This window comes from Plasmodium reichenowi, chromosome 13, assembly GCF_001601855.1.
Source record: "Plasmodium reichenowi strain SY57 chromosome 13, whole genome shotgun sequence".
In the NCBI taxonomy this organism is placed as follows: domain Eukaryota; phylum Apicomplexa; class Aconoidasida; order Haemosporida; family Plasmodiidae; genus Plasmodium; species Plasmodium reichenowi.
In genome coordinates, this window is record NC_033658.1 from 244625 (window position 1) to 265463 (window position 20839).

The following is a 20839-nucleotide window of genomic DNA, read 5'->3' on the forward strand; positions in this document are numbered from 1 at the left end:
AAAAAAAAAAAAAAAAAAAAAAAAAAAAAAAAAAAAAAGAGATATCATTTGATATATTCATATATATATTATATATATATATATATATTTTGCTAGGTTCATCATAGTAAGGAAGAAATACTACAATTCGAGATGAATGAAATTAAGAATAAGAAAAAATTTAAACAAGAATAACATATTTCAGGTAATAACTTTGTACATGTGTATCATAATTATTTATTTTAACAAAATATTTAATTTTTTTAAGTTTTTTTTTTTTTTTTTTAATTCAAAAATTTATATACATATACATATATATATATATATACAAGAAACATAGTTATCTATTATAATTAAACAAAAAAAAAAAAAAGAAAAAAAAGAAAAATATATATATATATATATAGAATATATATATATATATATATATAATATAGCATAGTATATTTATGTATGCCTATTTTGGATGTATACACATATATATATTTATATTTATATTCATTTATTCATTCTTGAAATGTATTTTAGTATCTTTGTAATGTTCAAATTCTAATAAATGTAATGTGCTCTGTCATCATTTAAAAAAATATATTATTTTTTTGTAAGCTTCTTCTTTTTCAATATACATATAAAGAAATAAAACATAATTTTTATATTATCTGATAAGGAAGATTTTCATTATTATTATTTTTTTCTTTTTCTTTTTCTTTTTTTTTTTTTTTTTTTTTTTTTTTTTTTTTTTTTTTTTTATATATTTTCTTCATATAAAAAGCTTTATGCTGAACCACATTATATCTTTTCATATTCAATTTTACCCTCTAATTTTTTTCCTTCACTTATTTTTCTGGCAGCTTTATAAAAATCTTCCTCTATAACATAATCCCTCATAGCTCTAATTGCAAACATACCAGCTTCCGTACAAACATTTCTTAAATCAGCACCATTAAATCCATCACACAATCTACATACAGATTCGTAATCTATATCTCCTAGTTTAGTCATTTTATTTGCATGTATTTTAAGTATTTCTATTCTGGCTGTTTCATTTGGTAATGGTATTTCAATTTTTCTATCTAATCTTCCTGGTCTAACTAAAGCAGGATCTAATACATCTGGTCGATTAGTAGCCATAATAATTTTGACATTACCTAATTCTTCAAATCCATCTAGGTGATTTAATAATTCCATAAGCGTTCTCTGTATTTCTCTATCAGCTGAAGTACCTTGAGAAAATCTTCTACCTCCTATAGCATCAATTTCATCCATAAAAATAATACATGGTTGATGTTCCTTTGCATAATTAAACATCTCTCTAATAATACGTGCACTTTCTCCTATATATTTATCTACAATAGCTGATACAACAATTCTCATAAAATTACAATTAATGTTAGATGCCATTGCTCTTGCTAATAATGTTTTTCCTGTACCTGGAGGACCATATAATAAAACACCTTTAGGTGTTTTTATTCCAACTCTTTTATATAAATAAGGATTAAGTATAGGTAACTCTACTACTTCTCTCATTTGTCTTATTTGTTCACTCAACCCACCTATTTGATTATAATTAACTTTGTTTGTACTATTTTCACTTTTATCTATATCACTTATCATATTAAAAACTAAAGGATCCACTTCACACGGTAATCTTTTCATAACGGTTAATGTTGTCATATCTAATGATACTCTTGTACCTATTACTAATTTACTTTTATTAATTTTAGATTTACATCCTACTACATATCTAGGACCACTAGAAGCTTTCACAATAAATTTTTCATCTTCTAGCTGTTTTAATACTTGTCCTATTATTTGACCTACACTTTGTAAGGCCTTTAAATTATCTTCCGTTTTCTCATATTTTTTATTTAACTCTTTTATATCTAATCTTAACTTCTTTACTTTACTCTCAATTTCTCTGTGTTCAATAACTTTCTTCACATACAATTTTATGCTTTCCTTGTTATCCATCGTAACTAATTAGAAAAATAAAGACACATATATTATATATATGTATATATATATATATATATATATATATATATATATATATATATATGTGTATATGTATGTATATATGTATGTATATATGTATGTATGTGTGTGTGCTAAACAAAATTTATAAGGTATATATTAAAACATATCAAGCAAATATATTAAACGGTAAATTATATTATATCACAATAAATCACAAAAATATGTACTAAGAAGGAGCAACATATATATTTGTATATATAAATATATATATATATATATTTATTTATATTTATATAATAAATAAAGTATATTTAAAAATATATATTATATGACTTTAATGATTTTCATATAGGGTTAAAGTATAATATATAATAACTAATGTATCATTTTACAGATTTATAAATCAACAAAATTCAAAAACGTAAAGTGAATATGTAAAAAAAAAAATATATATTAACTATTATAACTTTTCACAATATATTACAAAGGATAAAATATATACATATATTATTACATATTATTATATATAATATAATATAAAATATATATATATATATATTATTTTCTTTTTCTTTTTTTTCTTAATTACCTCATTATTTTGTTCGATATATTTTTGTAAACATTCAAGATTTTTTATTTTACCTCTATTTTTTTCTTTTCCTTTTAGTATTATTTTTTTTTTTTTTTTGTTTTTGCATAAAAAGAAAAACAAAATTAATATATAACATAAAATGTATTATAAAACTATATATATATATACATATATTATATATATATATTATATAAATATACATATATATTTAAATATATATATATTTTTTTTTATTACTTTTATATTTTTCCTCTTAAAAATTATTATTTATTATTTTTTTTTTCTTTTCATTTGGTATATATGATAATATGAAGGTGAAAAAAATAAAAAGAAAAGAAAATGAACTATAACAAATAAAAAAAAATGAAATATATATATATAATCATATATGTATATATATATATATATATATATATATATATATATATATATATTATGTCGATGGGATAAAATATTATTTTTCAAAAGAGAAATAGGCACACTTGTTTCACAATATATGGAATACCAACTATTTTATTTTATAAATACATATAAATATATTTTTTTTTTTTTTTATGGCACAATATTAATAAATTATATATATAATATAAATAAATATAAATATATATATATATATATATATATATATCATTATATATTTGTTCATTTTTATATTCAAATATATTTTTTTTAATTTATTCTCTTTATATATAATATATGTAAAATGGAATATTAATTTTTAAAATATAATATTATTATATTATAATTATAATAAGAAGAAACGTCAGAAATGTTTTACCTTTTTTTTATATAACTATGGATTTATAAAATATATAATATATTATACACTAAATTTATTAATTTATCCAACATAAAAATATACTCTAATTTCTTTTTATAATTTTATATTATTATAAAAATAAAAACATAATAATATCAACTGTAAATAAATATAAGTATATATATATATATATATATATATATTATTCCATATAAGAATAATACATTGAAAAATAATGTTAATATTATAAATAAAAAATAAAATCGATTGATATTCTTTTAATATTTTCCATTGTTCTTCAAAATCCCAAAAAAAGAAAAAAAAAATACATATATATAAATGTATATATGTCAATATCTACACACATATATATAGTTATTTGTTATTATTCCTCTTCCTGTGTATCATAAATAATATATATATATATATATAATATGTATATATTTATTTATTTGTTAAAAATTAAATATACTTTGATTATTATCTGGCTAGTTTGATATATAATTCTTATTATTTAATATTTTTTTTTTTCATGTTTTTGAAAAATATGTCCATAGGCCTACATACATGTAATAATCCTTCAAGTTACAGTATAACGATATATGTGCGTACTCATAGAATAAGCAAAAGGTTTTACATTAATTTATATCCCGTATAATATTCTTTTTTTTTTTTTTTTTTTTTAATTCTTTATTAATATTTTTTGATAAATAAATATATATGCACATATATATACATAAATATATATATATGATCTTTATTATTATATATACAATGGCTTGTTCCTTTGTGTTATATTTATAGAATGCTTCATCACAATTGTGTGTATTAAAAAAAAAAAAAAAAAAAAAAAAAAAAAAACTTTATCATAAAAAATAAAAAAAAAAAAAAAAAAAAAAAAACAAAAAAATAAATTAAAAAAAAAAATAATATGCAACTATTTTTGCTTTTTAGAATGTGCAATTATATATATACATATATATGTGTAGTGTTATTTATTTATTATTGATATATAGACATAAGAATATCTCACAAAAAAGATACTACATTAATAATTATTTCAAACGGCAACATAAAATAAATAAATATATACACACATATATGTTTACATATATTTATTTATTTATATTTATTTATATTTATTTATCTTATAATTCACACATATATACATATTTTATTCTTTTTTATACACATGATGTGTTAAAAAAAAAAAAAAAATTCAATTATAACATTGACATTTATGTGTACCCCCTATGACATCATTACAATAGTTCATCATGAAATTAAAAAATATATCTTGTCTTTAATATAATATTTTATTAACACAATAAAATATTGATTATTCTTTAAAATAAAAATATTAATGATGATAAGAAAAAGGTCCATATTATACATAATAACATATATATGTACAAATATATACCACTGCATAAAAAATGAAATAAACTACGAATATAATTCTGAACTAAATAAAATAAAAAACCCGTTTCTCATAGATATAGAAAATAAAGAAGAATGTAATTTTAAATATGATAATTTAAAAACGTTGTTCAAGTATATATATTTAATTGAGTGCTCCACTAATACTAATAAATTACAACTACATTTTATAAATATAGCAAAAAAGAATAATAAAAAAAAAGATATATATTATTTCTATAACGAAAATGATAAAAAAATAAAGAGTGATATTATACTATTTGATGTAGAAAAAAATGATAAAAAGGTAAATTATAAAATATGCCCAACATTTTATAAACATAAGAACCATTGCTTTTATATTTCTATTATTATAATATTTCAAACAAAACAAATAAATGGCTTACGAGAATTATTTATAAATCATATATTGCTTAATAAAGAGGATCATCCAATAATTGAAGATTTATTATATTCAAATAATATAAAAATTATTGATAACAAATTAAAATATCCTGTCTTTTTTCTAGTGCATAAAAACAAAATTAAAAGATATCATGTAATAGATATTAAAATCGAAAGATATGTACCCTCATATATATATGCATCTAGTTATATATATAATTTCGTATTTATTGATAAAAATAAAAATAATTTATTGAAAGAAGAAAATTATATATATGAATCCTATTTCTACAAGTTTTATTGTACTAATGATAATATGAATATATATATCAGTACTTGTGATAAGGAAAAAAAACAATTTTATATATATAAGATTAATATATATTGTTATAGGACCTATAAAAGCTATTTAAACAATATATACCATATAAATATTGTTGAATTAGAGGATAAGATAAATAATCCATATTTATATAATAACGAAAAGCATATTAACAATATAAAGATAGATCCATCTTATGATTCAGTTAATAGTACAACTAGTAATCACAATAATACTAAATTTATAAATAATAATAAGAAGAATGATACTAATAATTTTTTTGTTTATAATAATCCTAGTTTTATTACCCCGTCGTTTCATGTAAAAAAACATAAATATGATATATACACATCATCAGACACATTTCTCTTTGTAATAAAAGTTCATAACAACCAATTAAATAACATTACAATAAATAATAAGAAAGTATTATCTGAGTATAATATAATGACCTTAAAGGAGTCCCCGGATGATCAATTTTATGATGACTGTATATACATATGGAAAAGATTGCAAGAAAATAATAGCACTGATGAAAATGCAAAAAAATTAAAAGATGAAAAATATGGAAATAGATATAAAATGGATAATCATTATTATAATAGGAGTTATAATAAAAATTATTCAAATGATAATAATTATAACATAGAAACACTTAATTATAATAATAATAATAATAATAATACTAAAAATAGGTTTTACTATAATAGAAAAAATATACCTTATCATATCTTCAACAATATATACGAAGATGACTCTTTTCATCATTATAACAACAAAAAAAATAGAAATCCAGTTAATATTAAAAAAAAATTATGGTATGAATTCTTTTTCTTATCCTCATCACAAAAAAAAAAAACAAAAATATATAACCATAATGAAATAAAAAAAGTTTTATATCCTATAAAAAATATGTTCCTCCTACAATATACTTATGAAGAAATATATGATGCAATAGAAGATGATAACAATGAGAAAAATCAGAAAAAACAAAAAAAAAAACAACTCGGTGTTGTTCATTATTATTTCTATGTACATAAAATTCCTAAGAATATTCTAGTAAATAATGAATACTTTATAATATTTTTAATAAATGCTAATTGTAGGCATCAAAATAATATCTGTTACTTGGAAAAAAATAAACAGTCATATATACAAATAATATTTAAAAAGGAAAAAGGACAAGAAAATAATTATCTGTTCTTAAGCACCAACTTGTTATTGCAAGACGAAAATAATAATATAACATATTTAAATAATAGTAACAATACAATGAATCCTTTAGTGACATTATTTATAAATAATCAAGAAATTACTAAAAATACTTTATACAAAATTAACGAAATAGGAAAAGAAAAAGAAATCATTAATATTAAAATACTAAATAATACAGGAAAAAATAAACATATATTAAAAAACAAAACAAATATAATTCTAGATACTAATTTAATAATTGTAAGAGAATATGTTTTTTATAAATTGCTTCTAAAAATATTGTCCTACTTTTCTTATTTTTATATCTTTTTCTTATCATGTCTTCAACCAGTCCAAATGATGAATCCTATTCAAATGATACAAATCCTAACATTCATAAATATAAATTATTCATTCCCATCATTGTTTAGCTATTTTATAAAAAATATGCAAAGTCTTTCTTTTATATCCCATTTTATTTATGATCTTAAGATATATAGGAAAAAAATTAATATGTTACAAAAAAATGAAGACGTTCAAAGTTATATTATATTTGATGACCCTCATGAAGAAACTCAGCACACAACGAACACTAATAATATAAAACAACACGCTGGTAAAAATTCATCTGATGGTTATAATTATCATATAGAACAAGACACATTGAAAAAAACAGTCAACAATTTTGTAAATAACAATAATAATAAATATGTGCCTGGTAATATTGACAAAGAAAATAACATAAATGAAAATATTCAAAATGTTCAAAATGTTCAAAATATTCAAAACATTCAAAACATTCAAAATGTTGAAAAAGATGAAAATATTCGCGATATCCATAATGATAATAATTCGAACAACACCAATGACATATTAAATAATTCTTCTTCCAGAAACAATGTTGCTTGGTATAATAAAAACTATTTACAATATTTATTTTCTTTAAACAACAAAAAGGAACAACACGAAAACAATCGAATGACATATAAAAAATTAGAGGAATTAAAAAAATATTTCATTAGTAATATAAAAAATATATATATAAGCAAAAAGAAGAAGAAGAAAAAAAAAAAAAAAAAGAAAAGAAAAGAAAATGAAATACAAGACATGAAACTATTACATATATATATTAGTACACTTTTAAATATTATAAATATAATATTTATTTTATTCATATTTTATTTTATATCTAAAAAATTCATATCTAAAAATAAGTATCTAAACAAATTACATATACCTTTTTTATCTATTCAAAATTTTACATTATTCATATTTGATATATTTTTATATCCATTAATATTTTCTATATGCAATATAATACAATTTGAAAATATTTATCATATTAAAATATATTTTATCTATATAGATTTTCTTGTTCTTAAAATTATTTGTCTATTTCTACTTGTGTCATTTGTAATTCTTTATATTGTTCTTCCAATATCTTTTATCTTATACATACATAATCATATTGTTTATAATTATAATTTCAAAAAATTTATTCCTAAATATATCAGTCATATAAATGGAATAGTAAATTATTTTCCCTTCAAAATATTTCTCAAGAATATGTTATATTATCATAAATATCAAAATGAAAGTGAAGATAATCAACAGTTTTCTCCTTCTTCAAATAAAGTAAACACATCACATTCTAATATAAATAATATACTAAAAATCGATCAAAAAAAGATGAAAAATATGTTAATTAATGTAGCAAAGAAAAATATAAAATTTGTGGGCAAATCATTTCTAAAACAAATTATTGAAAATTTTGTACACATACAAAACGAAGAATTAAAACAAAATCTATTGGAAGATATAGATTCTACTCTTAGTAATAGTGAATATGAAAAAAATAAAATTAATAGAAAATATAAAAATTATGATAATATAGACACAAATCATTCAAACAATCAATTTTTACTTCATAAGGATCAACTAGACATTTACAATAATATATCATTATATCAAAAAAAAATAAACTTATTTAAATGTTATAAAAAGTTATTTTATATATTAGAAGAACAATATGATCAATGTGATCATTATGATCAGCACAATATCGAAGATATACAAAGTATAAGAACAACTATTCCTCAAACAATGATTAAATATAATAAAAATGATTGTAAAAAATTAAAGAAATATAACACATTCGTCAATACACCAAATATATATAACAACTGTAATGATGATATCATAAATATATATACAACATCTCAAATAAATAATTCATTTTATACATATGATTATTCAATAGACTATGACATTAAAAAAAATAAATATATCAAAGTTCGAATTGAGAGAAATATGCTATATAACAATAAAAATAAAGAACAAAATATGTTGTTTTTCTTAAATGTCTTAAATAATATAAATGTTGGATATACATATGATAAAATACGTCTTTTTAAAAATAATATATATATAAAAAAAAAAATCAATTTAAAACAGTTATATATATTATTAGCTCATAAAAAATGTATAGAACTTTTCATAAATATTGAACAAGCATATGATAATAATTTACAAAATTATTCATTTCTTATTCATAATCTTTTTAATGAAAATATGTATACTCTAGTCTTAATAAGATTTATAATTGTTGTGTTTGTTATTTATATAAATCTATGTATATCTCATATAAATATATATCTCCTGTCATTATCTTTATTGTTTCTATGTATATTTATTTATCGCTTATATTATATAAGTATAAACGAAGATCTATTTAAGAAATGTGATATAAGAAAGGAACATTTATTAATAATAAATGAACAACATGAAAATGATAATCAATTAATAGATACATACAAATCAAAAGAGCAGATAGATCATTCTATAAAAACTTCGATAAATCAAAAAATGAACAACCATATTACACAAACTGAAATATACCAAAAAGAGAATCTATATGGAAAAAGAGAAAAACAAAAAAAAAATGATGTAAATAATAAATATAATAATGATTTGGAAAATATGTCAAATAAACAACACAACCATGTACAGACATCAACAAGTTCATATCAACAAAGCGATATTATCCAAGATAATAAAAATTCAAGAAACAAAAAATTATATAATAGTAAAAAACAAAGTAAAAATATAATAAAAATATATAATTTTATAGAATCTACTTTTTTTCAACTTTTTACTATATATGTTATCATAAAAAACTTAAAAGAAAAACAACATTACTCAGAATTAATTCTTAGCATCATATTATTTTTAGTATTTATTTTTTATATGTTTAATGAGAAAAATAAATATGAATGTATACCTTTCCATTTATTATTAATCCTTTTAACTATCTTATTATATATCGATTTTCTTGTGATAAAACAAATTGGTAAAGAAATATATTTATATATCAAACATATTCTTATGATAAATATATATTCTAATTATTATATAAAAATAAATATAATAAATCACATGAAAACATTACAAAGTATATTTTATATTTTTATTTATAATCCCATTAAAAGTATAGTAAAAAAAGAAAAAAATGAAAAAAATGAAAAAAATGAAAAAAATGAAAAAAATGAAAAACGAAATGTGAAAAAAACAAATACATATATAAACATGATAAGAACAAATAATAATATATGTTCCATATTTTATCATAATAATAATCATAACAAAAAAAAGTATAAATTAAAACAACCATACACAAATATATCTACATTGAAAAATATAACATCTAATCATATAGAAATATTTCAATATGAAGGTTGTGTTCATTATGAATGTCAAGTCATAAAAACAGAAAAAAATAATATAATATATAATAATAAAAAAAAAAAATTATACAAAAATTTATTTTGTTATTATACAACTACAGATATGATCAAAAAGGTATTAAAAATTGATACTATACCTATATATCTAAATGATGAAATGAAAAAAGAACAAAAAATATGTATATGTACAATACAAGTAATTAATGGGGAACATGATACTATAACTAAAGGAATATCATTTTTTATGAAGAAAAAAAAAAGAAATAATCATAAAATATATACTTTATATTATAATAAAAAATATAATATTTTTATAACAAACGTGGAATCATCATCTAAGGAACAAAAATATACAAATATACAAAATAATCATGTGAATGAAAAAAAAGACAGAAATGAAATATATAAACAAATGAATGGCAAATATATTACCTCTAAAAAAAACAACAATAATTATTATCATACTCATATAGATAACATAAATTCATATAATAAAGAATATAAAATTATAAAAATTGATAAATATTCCTATACAACTATTAATGAAAATAATTTAATTATAAATAGCCTATTCATTAAACCAAACAAAATATATAAATTACAAATAATATTTAAGGATAAAAATCTTAACAATATTACATTTGATAATATAAAAAATGAGAGAAACAGTTTTATTGAGAAAGAAGATATAATAAATATAAAACAAAAGGAATGCACAAATAAAGAAAATACAAAATATTATAATAATGTAGAACATGATAATGAAAAATATATTAATATGAATACATATATATTAAATAAAAACAATCTAAACCAAGGACATTATAACGTATATACTGTTATATGTAAAGAAATAGGAAAACTCATATTTCCTTATGATATGAATTATATAGATATTTTTGAAGATATAAAAGTCGAAAATAAAAATAAAGATATAATTTATGTAAATATTCATTCGAATCATATATGTTTTATTAAAAAGGATAATATTATTATACTATATCATCCCTCATTTGAGATATATGAAATATATCATGTATACCTTAAAAATAATAAAAAAAATATTTCGGATTATGTAAGCAATGAATTTGAGATAAAAAGTACACAAAGTGGACAAATCATTTTAAGCATTTATAAGGATGTACAAAATAATGATGATATCATATATGAACAAAAAAACAATATAGAGGGAACTAAAGATAATCCAAAAATTATGTTTGATGATAATATATATATGTACAAAATAGTTAATTATAAAAAAACAAAAGATATTTTTGTCAAGGTACAGAAAAAGTACAATACTTTTTTTTCTCCCATGTTAGATAATTATGATGAAAAAAATATGGAACACAATAAATTTGATCTTTCTATTTTTAAAACCTGCCTTAACAATATGGAAAAAATAGATGAACAAGAGAATAAAATAGATAATACAAATAACCAATTCAATGAGAGATATAAAAACGAAAATATCGTTGATATGGTTAAACCATATGATGATTTCTGCAAAGAAATAGAGTACAATTATTTTATACCAATTCAAATATTGTATAAAGTTAAATCACGTTATTGTATTTCACTTATTAAAGACTTACAACATTATTTTATAAATTGTCTAAACGGTAATAATGTCAATGATAATAGTAATGATTATGATAATAATTATAATAATAATAATTATGATAATAATAATTATGATAATAATAATGATAATAATAATAATTATGATAATAATAATTATGATAATAATTATAATAAGCATAAAAGAAAAAAAAAAAAAAAATCATATCATGATGTCGAATATAACATATTGCATAATAACCATGAAAATGTTTCTACAAAAGACGAGCCTAATATTTTATCAAACGAGAAAAATAATGAAAGAAAAGTTAAAGACCCTAACTACTCAAATTATGAACTATTACAAAATTCAGATAAGTCTGAGGATAGTCACAATCAATCAAAAGAAAATATAATAAGAAGAAAAAAAAATATAAGAAATCACAATTTATTTTTAAAAAAAGACCAAGTGATAAAATATTCATACAGAATTTTTAAAAAAATATCCAACATTTTTCCAATGAGAAATAAAATACAGACAACACATCAAAATTATGGATCACATAAAATATTTTCATATGAAAAAAAAAAGAAAAGAGAAGTATTTTTTAGATATGTACCTGATTATAAAAAAGCAATAAATATATATGCTACTAGTATTCAAGTTTATGAAAGCAAATATCACTTTTTAGTAAGTAATAAAGGGAATATAAAATTACTATCCAATTTTTTAATTGAAAATTTAAATATTTCATATATAATTACTTTGTTCAACAAATATTCATTATTACATAATGAACATGATGAAATAAACATAAATTTAGATAATATACATTTTAATATATATGAAATATATAAAAAATGTTCAGATGATAAAAAAAGGTTACTATCTAAAATAATATTATATTTAGAACAATTAGTAGCCTATAAATTCTTGTGTATTATTAAATACTATGGTGAAAAATTAAATTATCTTCTCTTACTTGATAAAATTAATAACGATGGGGATATATATGATATTCAAAGAAAAATCGATTATTTATTTTTTAATATGTATAATTTTATAAAAAAAGAAATAAAAAAAAATTATAAAATGAAAAATTGTAGAAACAAAAATGAAGTAAATATACATTCTGAGAAACAATGTATAGACATTTCTTTTAATAATATAAAATATACATATGAAAATATCGTAAAAAAATATGTAAAACAAAAAAAATATATGAATAAATGTTTCTCAGATATAAAACATAATATATATCAGATTAGAAAAAAATATCCTACTATATATAATTATCCATATTTCCCATTTTTTATTAATAAATCTAATATAATAAAAATTAAATATGATATAGATCAGCAAATACATTATTGGAATGATTGTCTTACTAATTTTTTTAATAATATTATAGAAAAGTCTTTAACACATATTAATTTAAAATATAACATATGTATAATGAATAATCATATTCTGAATCATATAAAAGATTCATTATTAATACGGACAAAATATAAGCATATAAAAAATTATAATTTTGCTCATATAATTATTTCACATCATTTTTTAAATCCACAACATATACATTTTTTTCCTATAACTCCTATATTTTTTTTTATGAAAATATTACCATCCAATTCTATATTCTTTCCTAATGATAAATATAATTCTATATATAATAAAGAAAACATACAACAAACAAATAAAAATAATGAAACTGATATTATAAAAAATAACGATCATATAATCGATCAATCACAAAATGATAAATCTTTTTCTACGTCCAATCCATGTAATAATAACAACACGAATGAGAATATGCCTTGTACAAAATTAATACCATGTTATATACAAGTAATAAATAATGACTTACTACTATATATTTTTGACCATCATAATAATAAAATGTGTTGGAAATTAGGAAAAAAAGATTATAACATTTATGAACAAAGCGAAAATTACACTGAAGTTACGTATTCACAATGTAACGAAGATCAAATAAAAGATGTTCACACGGATGAAGGACAAAATAATATACAACATAATATGAACAATACGAAGCAATATAATCCTTGTGTTAATATAAACAATAATCATTTTTTATATGACGAAAGAAAAAAGGACACACAAGAAGATCAAGATAATAGCTATATTCAAACATATTCATATAATAAAGATATATCCTCTATACATTCTTTAAAAAATAAAAGAAAAAAAGATAAATCCAATAACTTTTGTAAGGATGAATATTGTACCTTATTACATGATAATCATTTAAATAACAATAATTTAAATAAAAATTTATTTTGCTTTACAAAAAATATGGATCAGTATTTCTCAAATATATATAACATTATAAAAAATTATATTAAAAATAAATATGCCTTTTTTCTTTATATATGTAATGCAAAAAACATAGACAAATATAATTATGAAACAGCTCCCGAATTTGTTAATATATTTATTCAAATAAATTATACATGTGAAGAAAGATTAAGAAATAATCTTACTATAAATGATCATTTGATTGTAAATAGAAATAAAAAAAAACAACTATTCTTGGATAAAGGAATCGAGGAAATATTATTAGAGACTTATGAAATATTGAAAAATGAAAGAGAAAATTATAATATTATGAAGGAAAATAAAAATGTACTTATAGATATAATACCTAATTTTACAAATAATATAAATGAAGTACATGAAAATAGTTATACAGATAAATCAATAAAAAAAAAAAAAAAAAAATATATATATAAAAAAAATATATATATGAATAATATATGTTATAAAAATGAAAATTCTATATCCAATCCACATAACAATATTTATTACAACACAAATATTATAAGAACTAATGATACCAATAACAATTATTGTTATAATATAGAACTTTTTACATATAATTTTTTCAAACAAAAAGTAACGGAATTAATAAAATATCATTATAATTATATTTGTATGAGTGAACAAAATTATGTGGAAAAATATGCACAATTTGAAAAGACTATTAGTAGAACTGAAGATGAAGATGATCATATATCTATTACCACAATGGAAAATATATCGATGACTAGTACTGATATAATGGATGAATATACTGATAAATATATTGGAAAATATGATAATTTATATGTTGACAAAGAAGTAGATGATGTCTCATCAATAATTCAAACCTTCCATTTAAATGAAAATCCAAAACAATATGATTATTTATTAAAGAAGATAGAAAGATCAAGATGTTCAAATTTATTTAATATAGAACATGATATATACGATTACAATAAATGCATTCATAGAGAACTCATATTTTATAACAGGAGCCATGAAACTTTTTCTAAATATATTGGAGATATGAAAAATATGCTATATAATGGGAAAGGCAAATTATATGATAAATTTAATAGTTTAATATATGACGGAGAATGGAGAAATTGTGAAAAAAATGGTAAAGGGAAATTATTATTCAAATATTTTAATATATGGTATTTATATGAAGGTAATTTTTGTAATGATGAAATTGTAGATAAGGGAATTATATCATTAATTGATAAAGAATATGTTAAAAATATAGAATGTAAAAAAATTAATAAATTGTGTCCTTTATTAATTAAAGCAAATTTTTCTAGAAAGGGACAAAAAAAAACTACAAAGGAAATACCATCGGAAGTTATAGGGGGGGAAAATATGGCGAATAATATTGAAAATAATGTATCGAATAATGTATCGAATAATGTATCGAATAATGTATCGAATAATGTATCGAATAATGTATCGAATAATGTATCGAATAATGTAGCAAATAATGTATCAAATAATGTAGCAAATAATGTATCAAATAATGTAGCAAATAATGTAGCAAATAATGTAGCAAATAATGTAGCGAATAACCTAACGAATAATATAGATAAAAAAAAAGGCAAAAAAAAATTTACCAAAAAGATTATGAACAAAATACAAAATACAGTTATGGCAAATTATAGTTATACAAATAACGTCGATTGTTGGTCTAAAGATATTATTGATATATATATGCCTTATTTGAAAAAGTGGAATATATATTCATTTTATTGTTCAAGTAATATGGAAAATATTAATAAAAGGAAAGATATATTTTCAAATAATAATAATAATAATAATAATAATAATAATAATAATGATAATTACAATTTTAAACATCTTATTGGTTATCCTTCTTTTGAGCTTGTAGATGGAGACAACACAGAAAATAAGTTAGAATATTATAAATTGGAAAACGATACAAATTTAGGAAACACACATATAAATGACAAATTAATAGAAAACAAAAAACAAATTAAAGAGAATTACGAAATATATAATCATATGTTGAACACAGAAATATCATCTATTTTACAAAAGGATACAAACAATAATGACCATATGGATAATATTGATAAAATAACAACAACAAAAAAAAAAGAAAAAACATTTCTAAGGGATGATAAATGTAATATGAATGTTCATATCGTTTATGAAAAAAATTTATTACAAGATGAATTTATTGATTCCATGAAAAATATAAATGAAGATAAGTTGTATTATCCAATAATAAACAAATGTATAGGATTGACAAAAATAATATATGCTGATAAAAGTGAATATTTTGGAGCTGTTAATGATAGAGGACAACCAAACACAAATGAAAAATATCCAAAAGCATTTTTTAATAATGAATATTTTTTTTATGAAGGAGAGATGAAAAATTTTTTACCCAATGGATATGGAATATTTAAAAATAAAGAAAAGGATAAAAATACATATATAGGTTATTGGAGTAATGGATATAGACAAGGTAATGGATGCTTACATTTAAAAAATAAAAAGTATATTATACAAGGAAGATTTTATAAAGATGAAATTAAAGATCATATTAATATTTATATAAGAGATGATAAAATATCTAAATTACATTTATCTAGTAAAAGAAATAAAAATTGTCAAAAAATGAAAATATATTTTAAAAATGGATATATTTTCTATGGATATTTTACTCCTAATTTCAAAAGACAAGGTATAGGTATATTAATTGATAATCATAATAAAATATTATATCATGGATATTATGAAAATGATATAATTGATAAATTTTGTTATATATTAAGACATAAAGATAATACTATATATAGTGGAAATTTAAATAAAGGATTAAAACAAGGATTTGGAAAATTATTTTATGAACCAAAAATTAATATTTTAGATAATCAAAAACAAATTCATATAAATCCATCTAATGAACATAGCATAGCTAGACAATTAGAAACACATGATTCCATTGATATAAATTCTAATATTCATATAAATTTCAATATACCATCTAATAATGTAGTTTACATAGGTTATTGGGATCATAATAATTATTCACATTTTGGATCATGTAATTTAAAAAATGGTATTTATAAAGGTGACATTAAACATTCTAAAAAAGAAGGTCTAGGTATATATATATATAAGAAAAATAAAACATGTAAAAATAAAAATAGATATATTTTATCCTATTTCAAAAATGATAAAATAGATAAAATGGGAAAATATTATACAGAATATGATAAACTTAAAGTTTATCCATTTGATAAAGAACAAATTATTCCTCCATTAAATTCATATGAAAAATGTCTAAAAAAAGGCAATACTATACCACCACATATTTTAAAAACAGATAATCTATTTATAAATCAAGAACTTGATTCTTATATTACTTTACCTCTAGCTCATATGGTACAAACTATAATGAACGAAATTTTTGATAAGTCCACAAGTTTTATAAATTATCTTAATGCTTCTTTCAAATTTGATTTGAATTATTTCTTGAAAAAGTAATTAAACAAATATATATATATATATATATATGTGTGTATGTGTCTCATCCTACTAACGTATTTCATTTTATTATTATAATTATTATATTTTTTTTTCTTTTATTATTTATTCTTTTTATGTGTGTGCTTTTTCCTATCTCTAGTTGTAAGTTGACTAAATTTTTTCATAAGGAACAACGTTTTTTATATATCATATATTTTTATATTATATTCATGTTTTTTACTTGATCTCTACACATATATAAAAATATTATATACATATAAATATATACATATATATATATGTATTAACATATACATCGTTTCATATACATTTTTTTCTATATATAAAACATTTTTAGCTTCATATTCTTCATTTTTTTTTTTTTTTTTCTTGTATTTTCATTCATTCTATTTTACTATTATTATGTTCCTTTTATTCTATTTTATTTATTTATTTATTTTTTTTTTTTTTGACCCTTAAGTGACTTCATATTTCAAAATATTCGAATAGACCGAAAGAACCAAATAAATTATAAAAAATATGATAAATATATAAAAAACAAATTATAATTTTGTTATATACATATATATCATTAAATAATATATATTATCGAAAAAAAAAAAAAAATCTTTATGCTTATTTTTTATCACCTTATAAAATAAAGTACATCAATTTAAAAGTATAATATTTAAAAAAAGAAATATATTTACAAAAAAAAAAAAAAAAAAAAATGAAAATAAAAATAATAAATTAAATAATAATAAAAGAAAAAAGAAACAATATTTATAGTATAATAATAATATTCACTATTGAATTCCCCATTTTACATTTTTCACTATAAATATGTATACATTCATAATATACACCAATTATTTATATGAAAAAATATTACAACATTATAATAATTAACAATAAAATAAGATAAACGAAATGTTAACAACAATATATAGAAATTTTTATTAATTATATGAGCATATTATTCTGAATATTTTTTTCTCACCTCATTTTAAATTAAAATGTTCGTATAAAACTACAATATATATATATATATATATATATATATATATATATATATATATATATATATATTTATTTATTTATTTATTTATTTATTTATTATTTTATTTCGAATTAGATATACTCTGCCAATTATTCAACATAATTTTTTGCGCACATAATAAAGCTTCTCTAACAATATCTCTATCCTTTGTAGCTATTAAAATCATAATATTTTCTTTTATTTTAAATTTCTGACATATTTTCTTACCATTAGGATATAATCTAGCAAATTCACCAATATCAAAACACGCAACGGCAACTGTTACTGCGTCTATCTCTTCTTTACTTTCACCGGTTTCACTTTTCTGAATAATATTATGAGCATATAATTTTATTATATCAGATAATTGCTGAATTGCCTTAAATTCATCCTTCTCAAATTGCATGACATTTTCTAGCCAAAATTTTTCTGTATGTAAAACGGACCACTTCAATTTTCCGTTGGATAGTTCGTGGCAATATCTTTCAAAATTGCTGCAGAGATAAATGAACATATATATATATATATATATATATATATAATAAAAATAAAACAACATAATAATATATAATACATATCTTTGTTTATACACAAAAAATTGATTTATATACATAAATATATAAATACATATATATATATATATATATATATATATATTTTACCTATAATTTTTGACCCTTTGGTCTAACTTGTTCAGAAGCTGAACTATAGTATCATATATATCATTATCTCTCCACTTATCATACTGCAAAACTGTCATAGTTTGAATAATATTATTATCAACTATGATTTCGAAACAATCATCAATATGCATAATATTTTTTATTATATTAAGTGAAACTCTTAAAATTTTTTCTACTCTACATTTTTTAAATAGATTGATTACTATAGCAATAATATTATTCTTATATAATTGTTTAATGAAATAATCTTTAAAAGTTAGTAGCCATACACAAAATACAGATTTATATTGCTTATTAGCATTATTATTAGATAACTCTAAATTTTTTTTTATAATAGATGTAAATTGTTCTAATTCATATATATCCTTTCTAAAATTATCAATTTTTAATATATTTATATATATATCCATTTTTCCTTCTTCACTAACATTAAAGAAATCAATTTTTATAATAAATTCTTTTATTTGTACTTCAGTAAAATAATTATTATTATAACAAAAACTACCTGACAATAAAAACGAACTCTTATCAGCTATATATGTATCACTATGGGTACATAATTTCATCAAATACCCATACATGTCTTTATCATGTAATATTCCTAATATATAACTATAAGAACTTCCATCATTTCTTATTATTTCATAAAATATTGTTAATACATATTGCATTAAATGAAGATTGAAATCTGTTTGTAAACAATTAAATAATATTGATACTATAGTATCGTTTTCTTTAAAATATTCATATTTTTCCTTTTTACTAAAATCATGAAACTTTTTTAATAACCCTACTTCTTCAACTGATAAAATATTAATCTCTTCATATTTATCATAACAAGGCATCTTATTCAAAATGGAATCATGTAATATCTGAATATAAAAAAAAAAAAAAAAAAAAAACAATAAGCACGTTAGTGATATAATTTAATATATAACATACATAAATACATAAATATATATATATATATATATATATATATATATATATGTAAATACTTTTTATACAACGTTATTTCCTATATAGCATATTTATTTACATTTATTTTTATTTTTTCTTTTTATACTTGATTCTTTTGTTCAGACTCCACAATTTTTGTTATTACACTAATACCACTATCATTTGCCATTATATTAAAAAAAAAAAAAAAAAAGAATAAAGAAACTTCCAAAAGGAATTATATATACATATATATATATATAATATATTATAATATATATATATTATTGATATTAATTTTATTACAATATATAATATATATATATATATTTTTTTTAATTATTAAATAAATAATATATATATATATATATATATATGTTTACATTTAATCATTGATAATAGAATGATA

At 18.8% G+C, this 20839-nt stretch overlaps 4 protein-coding genes across 4 annotated transcripts in view; 2 read left to right on the top strand and 2 right to left on the bottom strand.

The window, feature by feature from the left end:
* PRSY57_1305300 (SAM dependent methyltransferase, putative) overlaps window positions 1-174 on the top strand; it is a gene marked incomplete at both ends in the record, with an annotated part of 3538 nt that extends 3364 nt beyond the window's left edge. The window contains one exon of the mRNA XM_020115136.1: window positions 97-174. Within this exon, the coding sequence (XP_019970059.1) occupies window positions 97-174 (78 nt within the window). The remainder of the gene's footprint in view (window positions 1-96) is intronic.
* A 594-nt stretch (window positions 175-768) lies between these two features.
* On the bottom strand, window positions 769-1950 carry PRSY57_1305400 (26S protease regulatory subunit 10B, putative; the record flags this gene model as incomplete). Its single annotated transcript, XM_012908990.2, has 1 exon — window positions 769-1950. One exon carries the CDS (start codon window positions 1948-1950, stop codon window positions 769-771), a length of 1182 nt encoding a protein of 393 aa, XP_012764444.1.
* Window positions 1951-4674: 2724 nt separating this feature from the next.
* PRSY57_1305500 (MORN repeat protein, putative) lies at window positions 4675-17787 on the top strand (the record flags this gene model as incomplete). Its single annotated transcript, XM_012908991.2, has 1 exon — window positions 4675-17787. One exon carries the CDS (start codon window positions 4675-4677, stop codon window positions 17785-17787), a length of 13113 nt encoding a protein of 4370 aa, XP_012764445.2.
* Window positions 17788-18890: 1103 nt separating this feature from the next.
* Window positions 18891-20620, bottom strand: PRSY57_1305600 (vacuolar ATP synthase subunit h, putative; the record flags this gene model as incomplete). Its single annotated transcript, XM_012908992.2, has 3 exons — window positions 18891-19302; window positions 19471-20363; window positions 20558-20620. The coding sequence occupies 3 exons, from the start codon at window positions 20618-20620 to the stop codon at window positions 18891-18893; spliced, it is 1368 nt and encodes a 455-aa protein (XP_012764446.1).
* Window positions 20621-20839: the final 219 nt, after the last annotated feature.